This window comes from Typopeltis vanoorti, chromosome 20, assembly GCF_054136105.1.
Source record: "Typopeltis vanoorti isolate ZY-2024b chromosome 20, IOZ_Tvanoo_1.0, whole genome shotgun sequence".
In the NCBI taxonomy this organism is placed as follows: Eukaryota; Metazoa; Arthropoda; class Arachnida; order Uropygi; family Thelyphonidae; genus Typopeltis; species Typopeltis vanoorti.
Genome location: NC_143568.1, coordinates 79,690,543 through 79,704,791, shown reverse-complemented (window position 1 = coordinate 79,704,791; position 14,249 = coordinate 79,690,543). Strand labels below are relative to the sequence as shown.

Sequence of the window (14,249 nt, the reverse complement as noted above, 5' to 3'; positions counted from 1 at the left end):
AGGACATAGGATACACCGGGGCGTATGACTGACCACCTTATCCTGTGAACAGTTTGAGGGCCAATGATTAGTAAACCCTCGACACCGCAAGGTAAAAGAGGGTAAAAAGAAGGTGAGAGATGAGAGAGATAAATCCAGTATAAGTCTGCCATAAATAAGCTAAACAATTTCTGTATTAAATTTAGTATTAAAATAACAAATGTCTAGTATAGTGAGGAAGAAAGGCCTGATCTGATTATGAGTAAAATTAGTTAACAGGCCAAAGTAAATCCAAAAGAGGTTTTTGTATCAAGTAAAGGAAGAATGACTTTAATCAATAGTGATGGTAGAAAGGTGATAGAAGCAAAAGAAATCGTTGAGTTGCCGAGTGATCACTTTGTAAAGGTGTATCATTCAGGTGAAGATCTTAAAGTTGCTGATATGACAATTTTATGTTGGAATTGAAGGTAGATGGGCAGAAGGTGCTCAGCATATTGAAAAATATCAATGCGAATACAGCATTGGACTGGTTGGCATGTCAGCCCATGTGCTACATGAGTGTGCATGATTATTGGCAGTGCCACTAATGCAATTGTTCAATCTAAGTTTCAGCTCTGGGAAGATTCTAAGGGAGTGGAAATAGGATAACATAGCTCCATTACATAAAGATGGTTATGTTAAAGGCTTAATGGAGTGAAACAACACAGAGATAGGATTAAAAATAATATTTAATTCTTCCAATATTTCATTTCAGTCACAGAGACATCTTCAGGGAGTACAACATGAGACATCACACACACACACAAAACTAAGTGAAACATGTAGATGAAAAGCTAGAGTCCTAACTAGGTGGGGGCCCTCTGTGGTCACCTGTTGGCAGTCTTGGATGTAAACTGGGATCTCAAAGTATTAGTGTTTCCCATATTTTGGGAAATTTAATGCAATCATATTTATTAAAAGTAACACATGGATTACATAAAGGTGGCTCCAAGACAAGTAGCAAACTACAGACCAATTAATATCTCAGGAGTGGTAGTTCAAATATTGGAAAAGTTGGTTAAAGCTAAAATCTAGCAGTGGGTGGATGGGAATACAATACTGTATTCCCAAGTATTAGTGTTTCCCATATTTTGGGTCCTAGAGTCCTTCAAGATGTGCTGGAGACAATGAATGAAAATGAGTTGGAAAGAAAAGCAATGACAAAGTTCTCAAAGAAGTTGGCAAAGAAAGAAAGAAAAATATATTGGAGACCATAAAGAAGAGGTGACTCAAATGAATAGGACACATCCTAAGGCATAACAATTTCTTCAAAATAATAGAAGGGAAAATTCTGGGTAAAAGAACAACAGGAAGACCAAGAATGAACTTTATCAAATAACTGTCAAAATTTGAGAACAAGAAGATATGGAGAAATGAAGAGAGGAACAAATGGTGGGAATGGTGTGCTACAGCCAACCAGCCCATGGATTGAGAGACCATACGATGATGCCATATTTTGGGGAGTCTAATGCAACCACGTTCAAATTAACACATGGATTACATAAAGGGGCTCCAAGAGAGAGAAGTAGCAAACTACAGACCAGTTAATATCTCAGGAGGGGTAGTTCAAGTATTGGAAAAGTTGATTAAAGCTAAAATCCAGCAATAGGTGGATGGGAATACAATAGTATTTGGTGGGCAATATGACTTTTGTAAAAGGTAGGTGCTACCTTAGCAATTTATTCACATTTTGGAGTGACAGCAGAATTAAAGGAAATGGCTACACCTTGATACTGCTGGACCTTACAAAAGCATTTGACAGAATACCACATGGAAAGCTAACAAAAGTTAGAGAAAATAGAATGGATATGAAGCTAGTAGCATGGAGGAGGGGGCGCTGACAGACTGATGCTAGAAAATAGTATGGTTGAGATGGAATCTGGGAGAATGAGAGTGATTAGTGGAGTACCTGGAATACCTCGGGCTTCTGTACTATGGCCATTACTCTTTAATTTGTATATCAACGACATAGGAAATATTTAATTTGGGGGTTATTCAGTCATTTGCTAATGATGCAAAAGCAGGAATGGCAATAGTTTAAAAGGTGATGTATATATTCTGTAGGATGATTTAAATAAATTGACATTGTGGGTGAAGGATGGTGATTGCCTTAATGTTGCATGTAAAGTTAAAAATATCAAGTTATGCATTTCAGGTGTTGAAAAATTTACATACTGTGTATTACATTGATGGTACTGAATTGCAAGAAATTGATGAGGCTAGGGATCTGGGGATAATAGTGAATAGAATTGAAGTTCAGAGGGTATATTGCAGAAGTTGGTAAAATAGCTCAAAGGATTACCTGGATGTTGAAAGGTAAGGAGGTTATTAACCCTCATAAGACTATGATTTGACTGATCTGTGCACAGTAGTCATCTTGACTAATGTTCACAGATCAGGATAGGTTGAAGGTTTGTGGATTGCAAAGTTTAATTGATAGGCAGAAAAGAGGGGTGAGGGGACCTAATAGAAACTTATAAGTTATTAAAGGGATTGTATACGATCGATACAAAGGAAAATTTTCAGTACATAACAAGTACAGAGAAAACTAGGGGTCATCCATGGAAGCTTGTGTAATAGTGTGGTTAGTGAGGGTGTGTGGACTAGATTTTTTGCATGGAGAGTAGTGAATGAGTGCAATGGATTGCCAGAATGTAATTTTGATTGTCCTGACAGTGAAGGGGTTTTTTTGTGTGTAAAAGTTGTGTGGGTTTCCCATGATGAATCTCAGAACTCTGTGAAGATTCCCATATTAATAAATCAGCAATAAAAAAAGACAGACTATTGAAAATAGACAAGAACATCTAACTGAGAACCTACAGAATAAGTAAAACATTTCAAATATTTAAGTATAAATTTTAATGAAAATTGCAAATTAAATATCAAAATAGACCACAGAATTAGCAAAGCTGGTGTGATGGGTAATAAATCTATATGGAATGAGAGAGAAATTAGTCAAAACACACTAAACTAACTGTATGCAAGATAGTGTGAAAATCAATTTTAACTTGTTGATCTGAGAGCTGGGTTGGAAATAAAACACTTGGAAAGGGAAACAAGTGTTTTATTTCCAACCCAGGCCACAGATATAAGGGTTCTGAGATCTGAGAAAGATAAAGTGGAGTGAACAGATGGCATCCATGGTAGAATCATATTAAAAACAAGGATATTAGGAAGGCACTTTTCATTATTAGCATTCAGGAATGTGTGGTAGAGATAATCTCAGTATAGTCATCATAGTCACTAAAACAAAATAGAAGAGGAAGGGTTATCATAAGGTTTTTTTTTTTGGCCAGGATGACAGGAAAACCACCCAGACGAAGATCAAGTGGTAGGTGAATTGATGCACTCAGAAGTGGTCTAGAACAGTGCTTCCCAAACTTTTGGATGCCAGGGCCCCCTTTGGAAAAATTTAAATATTTCACGGTCTCCTCGAAAAAAAAATCTTAATATAGACATATATTATTTATTGTATTTATATTCAATACAAAACATACACAGCGAATATTGCAAAAATCAAATGCAAATATTACATTTTTAGCATCTTACATACACATTTGACATGCCACATTATCTTATATTTTTATTTAGATAGATATATTGTTATTGTACATTTGCAGTATAAGCACATGAAACATAAAATGATTGTAACAAAGAAAGAATTAAAAACATAAAAGAAGTTTAATAACAATTTAATGTGATGGATGTGTTTCAATACTGCTAACAAAAAGTCAATATCAGGTGAAATATTTGAAACTGCAATTCTTAGATTTCTGCTTTGAAATAAAACTTATATGAATAAGCATATATTTACTAATATTCATTAAGCACCGAAATACGCAGGAAGCTAAATTTGTGAAACCGCACCAGTGTGATTTTTTCCCATTAAAATATAAAAAAAACAAAAAAAAAGAAATAATAAATAAAAATTAAATACATTTCTTTTAAGATTAAAAAAAATCTACTTAGTCTTAAAACATTTGAATTTGTTTTCATTATTTCCCCCCCCCCCCCCCTTAACAAAACCTACGGCCTTCCCAAGGGAGCTGCGGCCCACAGTTTGGGAAGTGCTGGTCTAGAAGATAAAAGTACAAGATCCAGCAATGTTGGCATCCTGACAGATAAATTAGATTAATTTGGAGGAAAATTGTCAATAGAAAGTTAGTTATAATGTAATATTTTTGGTTAATATTATCGTGATCCTCTGTACACTCTCCGAGGGTACATGTCAGGAATTTGAACATAGTGATGGTGATTGATTTCACTTGCATTGCTTAATTAAAGCATTTTTATTTTTGGGATCTGTAGTCCACTGGAAATTGTGATCAGTTGTTTACTTAATCCTAAAAAAAAAAAAAAAAAAAGAAAAGATGCTTTGCATAGAGAAAAGAATACTTTTATGGATATCTGAAAATTGATTGATAATGAATTTAAATATTAACTGCAGTCATGGATTGGGAAATGTTACACGAGTTTGTACAACTTGGAAACTTCTTGGAGCCACACATGGACGCCCACTATCTGGCACTGAACAAAAAAACCACTTGAGCATGAATCCTTCATCTTCAAACATTTCAGGGGACCATAGCAAAATCCTAACCAAGTATTGATATCATTGATATAATTTTAATAACAGATATAAGAAGAAACAAAAGACATATGATTCATTTCAGTAAAATTATGGAGACTACAACCATGTTAGGAATAATTACTTTAATTTCTCAATGTTCTACCTTCATATTAAGGTCATCATCATCTGGAGTATACATATATATACAAAAACAAGTTAAATTACATTTCAAAGAGTATGCCAAAAGTGATAATGATTTGAACAAGTAGAAGCAGGCCATTATTCTACTGGCCTGACCTCTAGTGAAAAAAAAAGCTTATTCTATTAATAACTTCATCAGAGAATAAATTCATATAAATAGTTTTAATACAGCAAACATGGTGGCCTAATCCATAATTTAGCATGAGTTTGTTATATTAGAGTTAAGATCCTAGATTACTTAAGTCCTAATTATAATTAACACTTAGACCAAAAGGCTATGTGGGTAGAATATGTGCCATCCATATTCTTGATATTTTTTGACCATCATTATTATTAAGATTAGGGTGGTTGATAAGAATTTCACAGGCCTTCTTAAATTTATGTTCATACCACATTTTGGTGTGATATAAACAACAGGTACTTTTCTAGTCAGTTCTATGTAGAGTATTCAGGGCATGATCAGAAAGGCCAGATTTACCATTGTTATTAAATTTAATGTGCTGTTTATGTTCCTTTTTTCGGATAGGAATTGCGCATCCTGTTTCACCGATATAGAGCAAATTACTGGTGCAATGATTATGGTATAATCCAGGGTGTGCCAGTGGAGGAAGTGGATCCTTGGATGAGGTGAATAAGTTCTTTAATTTTGCAGGAGGTTTAAAGGTGCCATTAAGGTTGTGTTTCTATATTCTGTATATTTTGCCTCATTTGTAACCATTTGATTCATACCCTTTTAATGTATCAAATGGGTACAGGTTTATTATAATTTAGTTTATTTTTATTTTTAAGTGGGGTCTTGTGAAGAATTTTGTTGATAGTATTTTGGCTGTAGCCATTTTTCAGGAAGGTATTGCTGATAACTTTTAATTCATGTTTAAGTGCTTGTACACTTAAACACAGGTGCTTTGAACCAAAACATTTAAGAAGCCATGTTCTGGCAATATCCTCATAGAAACAACATTTCAACAGAATTCCGTAAAACTACTTAAAGTTACATCAGTACACTGGAGCAAATCTTCAAGCCCTGTTTTTTAGTGTGTTAATGACACCTAGTTTTTGTGTTGGTGGTGGTATGAGTTTGTGTATATGTTGGCCAGTATGTGTAGGTTTCAATTAAACAGTGAAGGAAAGACTGCCAGAAGGAAGACATGTGACAAGTTTATCTAGAAAAGGAAGTGTATTCTTATGCTTAAATGATGGTCAAAATATCCCAAGAATATGGATGGCACATATTCTACCTACATACTCTTTTGATCTAAGAGTTAATTATAATTAGCACTGTAAGTAATCTAAGTTCTTAACGTCTAATATAACAATACTCATGTTTAATTATGAATTAGGCCACCACTTTTGCAGTCTTAAAACTATCTATATGAATTTGTTCTCTGATGATGTTATAAATAAAATATAGCTTTGATGTCATGTTTTTTTTTTCCACTAGGGGTCAGGCCAGTAGAATAATGGTTGACCCAATCATTGTCACTTTAGCATACTGTTTGAAATGTAATTTAGCTTGTCTTTGCATACATATGTGTACACACTCCAGATGATGACCTTAATATGAAGATTGAAACATCGGGAAACTAAAGTAATTATTCCTAACATGGTTGTAGTCTCCATAATTTTACTGAAATGAATGCTGATCACCGTGTAAGACCAAAGGAAAAGACATATGATTCCAGTACAAGTATACCAGTTTTTCTCATCATCCATGCATCAAGCAAAAAGCCAATAAGGAAAAGGTCGCCCCTTTTTTCATTCAGAAGGGTCTAGAAGGACTGGCAGCTTCTTCCAAAACAGTTAAGAAGCCAAGTTCTGGCAATATCCTCATAGAAACAACATTTCAACAGCATTCCATAAAACTACTTAAAGCTACATCAGTTGGGTCGAATACCACTAACACTCAATTCCTGTAGATTAGTAATCTCAAAATGGGGATGTTTCTGGTGAGGAGATACAGTTTTTTCATACTGAAAGATGGGGGGGGGGATGACAGGTATGAGGTGCATCCTGATCTGTAAAAATGGTCACCTGGTTCCAACCAGAAACATCATCCTTACCTTTGATACTCCTAAGCCTCCAAAATCTGTTAACCACGCTACTCTATAAACGTCAAGGTTATCATGGATGCGAAGTGCATATTAAAATTTTAATACCATTGATATTACATTGAAATATTTGATGGATATAAAGCATATGAGGATGCATATTTGATCCATAATGGCCGGTAAGGTGGTTAAAGCAAGGTATCTCAAAATCCATCATGCAGTAGAAATTGGGATGATGTTTTTGGAATTGCTGCAATGGCATCATGGACAATACAATTTGTGGCATACTTCACTGCTTCATTAATAGGCATTTGGTTGACTGTTTCAGTATTAAATTTTTCAAGATAGGAAAATGGACCAGGTTGACTGTAATATATTTTCCCATTTTGTATTATGTTGATAGTATCTTTGCTTTGGCTTCTTCATCAGCATTCTATACTTTTGTCACAAAAATTATGCTGTCCATCTAAGAATGTGGTTTACTTTAGAAATAGAAGAAAAAACGTTTACTGTTTAACAGATAAGCTTAGGTGTTGAAGGTTATTCATGACTTATTTTTAACAGTAAACAAACTATTTTATTAAAAAAAAAAGTTTTATTAACTTATATTTTGCTGAATTTCAAATTGACATCTTCAGAGCACAACACAGCATATATACACGACAGTGAGTAAGTAAAACAGTATTATTGTAACGGGCAAAAGATCTAAAGTCCTAATTTGGCACGTCTAATGTTGTAAAAAAAAAAAAGTATCACAGCTATATGAGAGTTGCTCTTAAGATAATAGTCTCCCAAATTTTTGGCAGATTAATGCAACCATATTTGTTCAGGATGATGAATTCTCCTAACCTGAACAAATATGGTTGCATTAATTTGTCTCCCAAAAATTTGGGAGACTTATCTTAAGAGCAACTCTCACATAGCTGTAATAGGTTTTTTTTTTTTTTTTTGGATGTTATTTCTGGGAAAACTCCCATATTACTCTTCTTAACAAACTATTATGTTTACGGCTATTTTGCCTGCTTCTGTTTAGGAGTGCCCCTGTTTAAATGTCATTGGCTTTTTTACTCACGGATTCTTAGGGCATTGTAGATGTATATTTACCAATAAATATATGTAGCATAAAGGAAGAGAAATTTACACATACCTTTTTCTGAGTGTTGTGGTGGCTTTTTTCTTTCTGCGATGTCCAAACTACTATATGCGTGTGTGTGGAGGGGGGGGAGGTTAGGCAATGTGGAAGAATTAAATAGAAATGGAAAAAACCTGGGTTTTTTGAATAATATATATATATACATACATATTATATTATCAGGGATGGGCGGAGCAATTTTTTATATTTGTATAGGGTGGGAAAGGGTGAAGGGATTGAAAACAGCAACTGATTTTTAGAGGGGGAGAAGGGGGTTGACGGGGTGCGGTCCGTTTCGACTATGCTTGGTCGTCGTCTTTTTTTTTTTTTTTTTACATTAGAGGATGCCAAATTAGGACTTTAAGATCCTTGGTCCGTTACAATTGTATTGTTTCACTGTCATGTATATATGCTGTGTTGTGTTCTGAAGATGCTGATTTGAAATTCAGTGAAATATAAGCAAGTTAATAAAACATCTTTTTTTAAATTTTTTTTTTTTTTTATAAAATAGTTTGTTTGGTGTTGTTAATACTGTTAAAACTAAGTCATGAATAACCTTTTGCTGTTTTTTGATTTTCTGAATATTAATGATCATAATGGAGGACTTCAATTTCTGATCTTTCAAGAAAAAAACACACATCTGTGTAAAAAATATGCATTATTAAAACACCTTTCTTTATCATGCGCAATCCCCATTTTCCACTGAGACTAGACCTTATTACATCAGGAAATATAACACATGTTCATATCTAATGTTTTTTTTAAGTTCTTTATCAAAAAAGTCATCAGTATTTACAGTGCTGTGTTTTCTTCCTTTTAGGAAGAAGTAAATTATACGTATGGTTTTTTCCATTCATGTTAACTCTGGATTTACTCGAATGAATTTTTAGGCAATTTAATATTCAAGTAGCAGTTCATCCTGTCTGCAAAATATTTTCTTTTTTTGTCAGCTAAAGACAATCATCTGCCTTTAGATCTTCCACTTGCTCTGTGGTCTGTCATGCTGTGGCCATTTTGGTAGATCCACCTCTGTTCATCACAAAGAACAAAAAGGCACACTGAGTCCCATGAAGGTAAGCTGTCTGGCTTTGCAGAACATGCTGTCTCTGTGAAACAAATACTTAGGAAGGAAATATTAAAGTTCTGCACATGAGCAGATTTCTTATGGACTTAGAAAATAACAGTTGAAAGGCATAATTAACCTATCCTAATCTTTATAAGTTTGATAGACTGTCTCTTCTCTTTATGAAGAATAATGCTTCTTGATAATAAATGATGAATTATTATTATTTAATTGCTGAGTGGTTAGTGTATCCACTTTCCAGTCAACAGGCTGCGGGTTCGAATCCTGCCATTGGTATGGATGTTCGTGATTGTCCTACTAACCCTGTGTGTAAAGGGCAACCCCTCCCACTTCTTCTAGCAAAAGACTTCCTTCCCAAAAACTCTATTGGAGTTGACCATACAGTGTCCATCAAAGTCAAATATGATTTGCCATTTGATTTTAGTATCGAGTAACCATTGTTGCCCTACTGAATTATAAGTATCATGATTTTTCTGTTATGTTTGTGCTTGTGCTTTTTTCTGTATATTTTATTCTGCAGATGCCTGTGAAACATGGCCAATAATATTGTTAATAATTTTTTTTTACATGTCCTTATTATTAATTAGCTAATCTATTTCAACTTATATTTTCTTTCTTGAACATACTCCCATAGTGTGAAAAGCTCCACAGTTGTGGGGAGCAAGCAAGAAATTATAGGACAATTAGTGCCATTAATGTTGGCGGTAGGAGGAAAGGCTGCCTGAAACTTGGTGTAAGACATGGCAAAAAAAAAAAAAAAAATTCCACTGCATTACTTTTCAGGATATTTATTCCAAAGAATACCTTCACATAGTTAACCTTGCACTATAAAAAATTGTGTTCTTTGATTTTGCTATAGTACTTGCATACTGTATACCTTAATTCTTTCAAAAATCTCTGAAACCCGCATAGCTTGTTTTGTGTGCATATTTGTGTATAGAGAGAGTTGAAACAGTCAAGTTCCAAAAAGTAACGATATCGAACATCTAATTGCAAGAATTTTCATCCTCTTTCATATTCCTTAATTTCAGGTGCAACATCAGAAAATAGAATGCATGCATGTATGTTATCGCAATTAGCTTATAAAACAATACTGTTTTTATTAATTATTAATAATTTACACAGTTCACACATAAATATGTGTGAATAAATATAATATATATTCAGGAAATATGATGTATATTAAATTAATATAACACTTAAAATTTAATTAGCATTGCTACCTTTTGTAATGAATTTTCCAAACTGACATCAGTTATCTGGCTGTATTCAGCATAATCCTTCATTATTCTTAAAAAGTCTCATATAAATTAAAATGATTGAAATTTAGTATTAACTGTAATATTGATTTTAGACTAACCATTCATGTGGTCATTCTTCACTGCCTTTACTTGACATAACTACTTCGTTATGTTCCTTGAACATGTGCATAGTATATAATGTTATTGGTGGAAAATAGTGCATAATACTATACAGTAATACCCAGCCTTATGACACTTCAATTTATGATGATCTACTCATATGGTACTTTTCATATGATTACAAGTCAATTATGACCAATGTCCGTTTATACAACACTGCATTTGCTCATACATTGGTTTTGGTGACATGATGCTCCTGTGAATCAACCAATGTTAAGTTTTTGTGAGCTGTTTGTTAATAATGTTGTTCTCACTACATCTCTTCTATTTTGGTGTTTTGTTGTAATTATAAAATGTTTATAACTATTATTTTATTCATAATAAAGCTTAATGGTATAACTAGGGATCCCAGATTTCCTGTAAAATATGGGATCGTCCCGTTTTTGGCTAATGGGTCCTGTTGTCCCAAGAAAACTCTTCGGGACAGCTTTTTGTCCTGTATTTTAGAGTTCAAGACTGAATAACAAAATCAGTAAGTTACAATTTCTATTCTATTACAAACATCGCTCTCTGTCATTACTGGGAACTGTAGACGTATTGTTATTTTCTCAAGGTGAGTGATGGCAACACTGCAACAATGAGTGAGCAAGACTGATTGATTAATAAGAATATTGTCTGGTGTGAAGAGCATTACTGTATTAACAATCTGTTTTGTATCTATAATAGTAAGTAAAAAACCATTTGAAGGCAACTTAAAGTGGCTTAATGAAAATATGCAGCCTAACAATTGGATTTACTATTTGTTTACTTATACTTAGTAAAGTGTGTGCATAGTAAACCTTACCACGCACACACTTGGAGAGTTAGAATCAGTTTGTAAGACTGGCATATGTGATGGATGCGCATACTAAACTTTCACCCTCAGTCATAAGTGGCCCATTATTTTTTTCCACTTTATCTGGGATCACTAGGTATAACTAAAACACAGAATATTAACTGAGTTTAATGAAATATTAAATTCACTAATGTTCACATTTTATTAGTGTTGGATCTTTAATATCCACTTTTCCTATCTAATTTTACATCACTGAAATGAAGCCGTACGACTCTTTTTTGGTAATTACCTTTACACGCTGACTGAGAGCTCACTTATGGAAAATACGTCATTTCTCTGACATTTGATTCTCTAGAACTGAATGAGAGTTTTTGCTCCCTTAAGGTTCCTACCTGGTCTCTGAAGAGAACCAACCAGTTCAAAACAGCTGTCAGGCCAGTGAAACCTTAAAAAAAATGCACTGATAAAAGGCGAACATACAGGTACTTGGGCAGTGGTCATATTCTTTTAAGTGGTGTAAGCTAAGGCAACTCCGATGACGAGGATTATATTCTTGTAAGTTCTCAAGTCAAATTTTACAAAACTTTCATAAGTTTCTACACGCATTCAGCTTTGAAATAATGTTGGATCTTTAATATCTACTTTTCCTATGCAGTTGTTTAAAATAAAGATAAAGTTCTTAGTGAAATTATAAAAGTGCTACACTTATCCATAAATGTGACAATATTATTGCTGAAATGGAAAACATTTAATGGTACAGATTGATGACCAAACTGCTTGGCATGTTTACTTAAGTTAACTATTCAGAATAACTTTTTTGTTTGTGAAAATTATTCTAAATTTTTTCTTTGCACATTTGATATAAATGCTTTAATTACATTATTTATGCGTGTGTGTCAGTGGTGTAGCTAGGGAGGGAATGTGATAACATATTTTGGGAGTGTTGCTCTAGTGGAACACTGAAATGAAGCATTAGATCCAGTGTTGTAATTTGCAACATCAAAAATTAATATTTAAATTATGTAATGGAAAATACATTTAAATTTCATAAAATGTCATAAAAGTATCAGCAAACCAGAATTTTTTTTTTTTTAAATTACACAATGTGAATATTAGGACTGCACTGATGAGAGTAGGCATATTGCGTGTAGGAAATTATAAACTGGTTGTATTTAATAAAACATTCATGTCACTTGTAACCAGTGGTGAGCTATAAGGGGCTTGTTTATTTTTTGTTAATTTTTTTTCAAATTTGCGAGCCCTTTGTTAATTTTTTTTTCAAATTTGCGAGCCCGGTTCTTCTTGTTTATTTTTTTTAATTTTTTCAAAAAAAAAAAAAAAACCATAATTTTTTGAAATATATTAAGCAAAAAACTCATACGGTAACCTAACAAAGTGATTTTATTAAATATAATATTATAGCTACTGTTATTACTATTTTACAAATAAGAATTCACTTTTGGTAATCGCATATAAATAAATAAGACTATAAAATAATTCCCCTTGATTGGTACCGTTGATTATCACTTGAAGTATAAAAACAAAAGAGAAATATAACATACTTCAATATTATTGTGTTTAGATAATATTTATTTATTATTTATAGATTGTTTGTTATGAAAACTTCTATCGCAAACAAAAGAAATTTATTTTGTTTATAAAAAATGCTGACTATTTCATATGTGCGATTATTTTATAAGATTATAAGATTTTATTATAATCTTATAATATTATAAGATTTTATTCTTATTATATTTTGATAGTTAAAAAATGTTTTTCTTATGTAAGGTAAATTAACACAGATGATTGTGTGCAAATATTTCATGTTTAGATCATGAAATATTTGTTTAAAAATGATAGCCTTTACAGGTTGATTGTCCCCTCATACTTTTTGATTGGCATTTGTACACAAGCTGTAGTAATAAATGTTTTTGTGTGAAATACGGCTTTTTTTTTTGCTCGATGATGCGAGCCATTTGTTAAAATTTCCATAGCTCATCACTACTTGTAACTCATATTTCATTTTGCTTATCTGCCATATTTCTTAATCCTTAGTTGTATTATGAACTAGTTGAAACACCTGTAGGATGATATTTCAGGTACTTGAAAATAAAGGAAATTGTTTTTATTATGAGTTCATGAATTGTATTGATATGAAATATTCTGTTCTTTGCAATAAAGCCATATTATTAGCATTATTTGTTTACACATTTTTAGGAAAAAGAAAAGCTGTTGAATGAAATGCAGAAAAGACAAGAACAAATAAAACATGAACAGGAAGCAAGAGATAAGTTGGCAACTAAAATTAAGGTATATATAACACAAAAAGTAACTTGCAGTTTTTGGGACCTTATTTTATGGATAATAATGTTTTCTTTATCTGAACTCTAGATTAAAATTATCATCTATTTAAGGATAGCAGGCTTTATTTTCAAACTGTAAATAATTTGTCATCACTTTTGAGAAATCTTATAATCAGAAAATTGCTGTATTACTTCTCTCCTGAATTTTGTGGCTAGCATAATCTGATTACTATAACAGATGAAATATTTACATTTAAATGATTTAATATGTATAGTCTGATATCCTACAGTGTTGAGATGGGATATTTCTGCATTTGGGTAAATTTGAATAGTTGAGAAATATCACTGGAAATTGTGGAATTGGGCTTAATAAGGTCAAGTTTTTTTTTAGTAAACAAGAATATAATATCAGAACTGAGCATGTTCTGATAGGTCTGCATTTGGAGGATTAGGTTTTTTAAACTAGTTTTGAATGGAATTTTGTATAAAGGAGAGGGAGTTTTTTGAAAATGGGAAAAAAATGATTTTGCTGTCTGGCAAGTTTATAATTCAAACTGTATACTTCTGGATGAAAAGAACTATTAGATTTGTGAATCTCTTTTTTAAGTTAAGTCACACTTCACCCTCTGACATGCTTGAATTATTTAGATTTCTGCTTGTACCTGATATTTTACATTTTACATGGAAAGAAAAAACA

At 32.7% G+C, this 14,249-nt stretch overlaps 1 protein-coding gene across 5 annotated transcripts in view; it reads left to right on the top strand.

The window, feature by feature from the left end:
* Window positions 1–14,249, top strand: part of Klp68D (kinesin-like protein 68D) — a 479,354-nt gene that overhangs the window by 245,128 nt on the left and 219,977 nt on the right. For all 5 annotated transcript variants that reach the window (XM_090410558.1, XM_090410557.1, XM_090410556.1 and 2 more), the window contains exon 15: window positions 13,467–13,559. In XM_090410558.1, coding sequence (XP_090266684.1) covers window positions 13,467–13,559 — 93 coding nt within the window. The remainder of the gene's footprint in view (window positions 1–13,466; window positions 13,560–14,249) is intronic.